At 32.5% G+C, this 2,123-nt stretch overlaps 1 protein-coding gene across 1 annotated transcript in view; it reads right to left on the reverse strand.

Annotated features, from left to right (window-relative positions):
- Positions 1–302: 302 nt before the first annotated feature.
- Positions 303–2,123, reverse strand: part of LOC119581712 (origin recognition complex subunit 2-like) — a 14,100-nt gene continuing 12,279 nt past the window's right edge. The window contains exons 8-11 of the mRNA XM_037929837.1: positions 1,821–2,064; positions 1,554–1,704; positions 1,195–1,277; positions 303–1,058 (exon numbers count right to left, since the gene is read on the reverse strand). Of these exons, the coding sequence (XP_037785765.1) occupies positions 850–1,058; positions 1,195–1,277; positions 1,554–1,704; positions 1,821–2,064 (687 nt within the window). The 3' untranslated portion in view covers positions 303–849. The remainder of the gene's footprint in view (positions 1,059–1,194; positions 1,278–1,553; positions 1,705–1,820; positions 2,065–2,123) is intronic.

Here is a 2,123-nt window from a genome sequence, read left to right on the forward strand (position 1 = left end):
ATAGAATCACAATGTCTCTTCAAATATATGATATGGCTGTAAATGGATTAACACATTACAAGGTATTATTGTGAATGGGAAGGTTGCTCAATTTAGTACCAAAACCCATGGGAGTCCTGTATTATTATGGTATTGATAAGGATAAGGTATTCATAAGGATAACCTGTCTCTGGAATTTCCATCTAACCCAAAATTCTTTTAAAAATAAGTGCATATTGTAATTTTCATTATTCCCATTATATTTTACATTCTATTTCATGAAGATTATAATACAGTGTACCAGGTATTAATCAAAACATATCTCTTTAGAAATTTTATTCTGATAAAAATAAAGCTTAATTCACAAAAAATACTTCAGAACAATATAAAAAATAAAATACTGTTTCTGAACAATTTAGATGTGGCCTTTATCATAAAAATAAGAAAAAAAGTTACATAATTGAAAAGAGGGCCTAAAATATTAACATTTCAACAGTATTTTGTTTTAAAAACATAACTATTCTTCATTTTGGACACCTCAATGTTTGTTACAATGTTTTCAAATACAAGAAAGCCATTTGACATTAGCTACAGAAATTAAGAACTACTATTTAGTTCTCTCAGACACTATAAAAATGATACCTGTCAAATGACTAACATACTGAACTTTAATTTTTTAAAGAGAGAAATAAGTTAAATAACAATCACAAAAAGTTAAAAAACAATCAATCTTTCAATGAACACCAAAGAAAACAACAGATCTTAGTAACATTAACATAATACCTAGAAGATAACATGTTTTGACATTAAACCTGGCAGCAAATATCTTGGACTAAAGACACATATCACAATTAATTTGTACTTGTTTCATCACAGACCATCAGCTTCTTGCTGATTAACAAATTCTTGCAGAGTTGCAGGATCTAAAGGAATGAGAAGGTTTTCCACACCATCTAAACCTTTCTTAGACTTAATGAGTTTGTGGTCTCTGAATTCTGTTAGCTGAGCACGTAGGGTGAGATCAGAATTAACCAAGAAAGCTTCCCTACATCGCTGGTACATATCATTGAAGGACAATCCTGAAAGACAAATTTTGATGCATCTTTATATCATAACAACTGTACAGATGCTCAGTATTGTCATAACAAACAAACTCCTGATTTATTGGATTAGGGGAGTTATTACAGTAATTTCAACAACAAAAATAATACACACCTCCATAATTTGAATTATCTTTTTGCTGAAGCTGATGTCTAGCCAGGAGTAGGAAAATACCTTTGGCATTTGGGGTTAATGACCTGAAAAACACATGATGTTATATCATTAAAATCTACCACTGCATCTAATGACAATATTAGTTTATAAACACAAACTGTCAGATTAAGAAGCAGAGCAACTTATGGTGTTATTTTATGTAAAACAATGTATACAGTAAAAGGAATACCATTGAAAACTAACATAAGAAATGCAATAAAAAATATTTTCAACTAAAAGCATGATCATTAGCACTGACCACAAAAGGAAGCATTGTGAATCTAAAATTCCCTGTAAATCCAAAATTTATCAACACATACTTGAAAACATGAATTAGTGATGACAGTGCAAGGGCCCCAGACTGTTGTACAAGGAGAGAGTTTTCATATGAGGTCTCTTCTGAATAGGGTCCAAGTGTTGTTCCATCACACCAGAGGGCATTGTAACAACTCATCTTACTCCCATCAAACACTGCAGGTGAAAACACAAGACAACAATGATGATATTAGAAATAATGATAATGGTGATAAAAGAAAATATCAAAATATAAATTCAAATATGAATGAACGAGAACACAAACATCTTACCAAGAGGTGCATTGATGTGATCGATGGAGGCCAGGAGGTGAATTTTTGGTGCAGTCGCTAACTGGGATATTGCAGCCTGGGTCTTCTCCCCACGCAGCATTGGCCCATCAAGGTTATGAATGATAATGAAAAGGGGACCTGCATCTGCCTTAGCATAGTAGTTCTGGATAAATCCTATCTGTTCCTGAGCACTGTGAAAGCTGCCTGTGTGTTCCATGATGTCCTCTGTTATGTTATTAAGTATCTGTAATGAAGGGCAGTTTTGTTTAAAGAAAAGGTTAAAAACTTATTTAGAGCAATGTT

The sequence above is a fragment of the Penaeus monodon genome, chromosome 15 (assembly GCF_015228065.2).
Source record: "Penaeus monodon isolate SGIC_2016 chromosome 15, NSTDA_Pmon_1, whole genome shotgun sequence".
NCBI lineage: Eukaryota > Metazoa > Arthropoda > Malacostraca > Decapoda > Penaeidae > Penaeus > Penaeus monodon.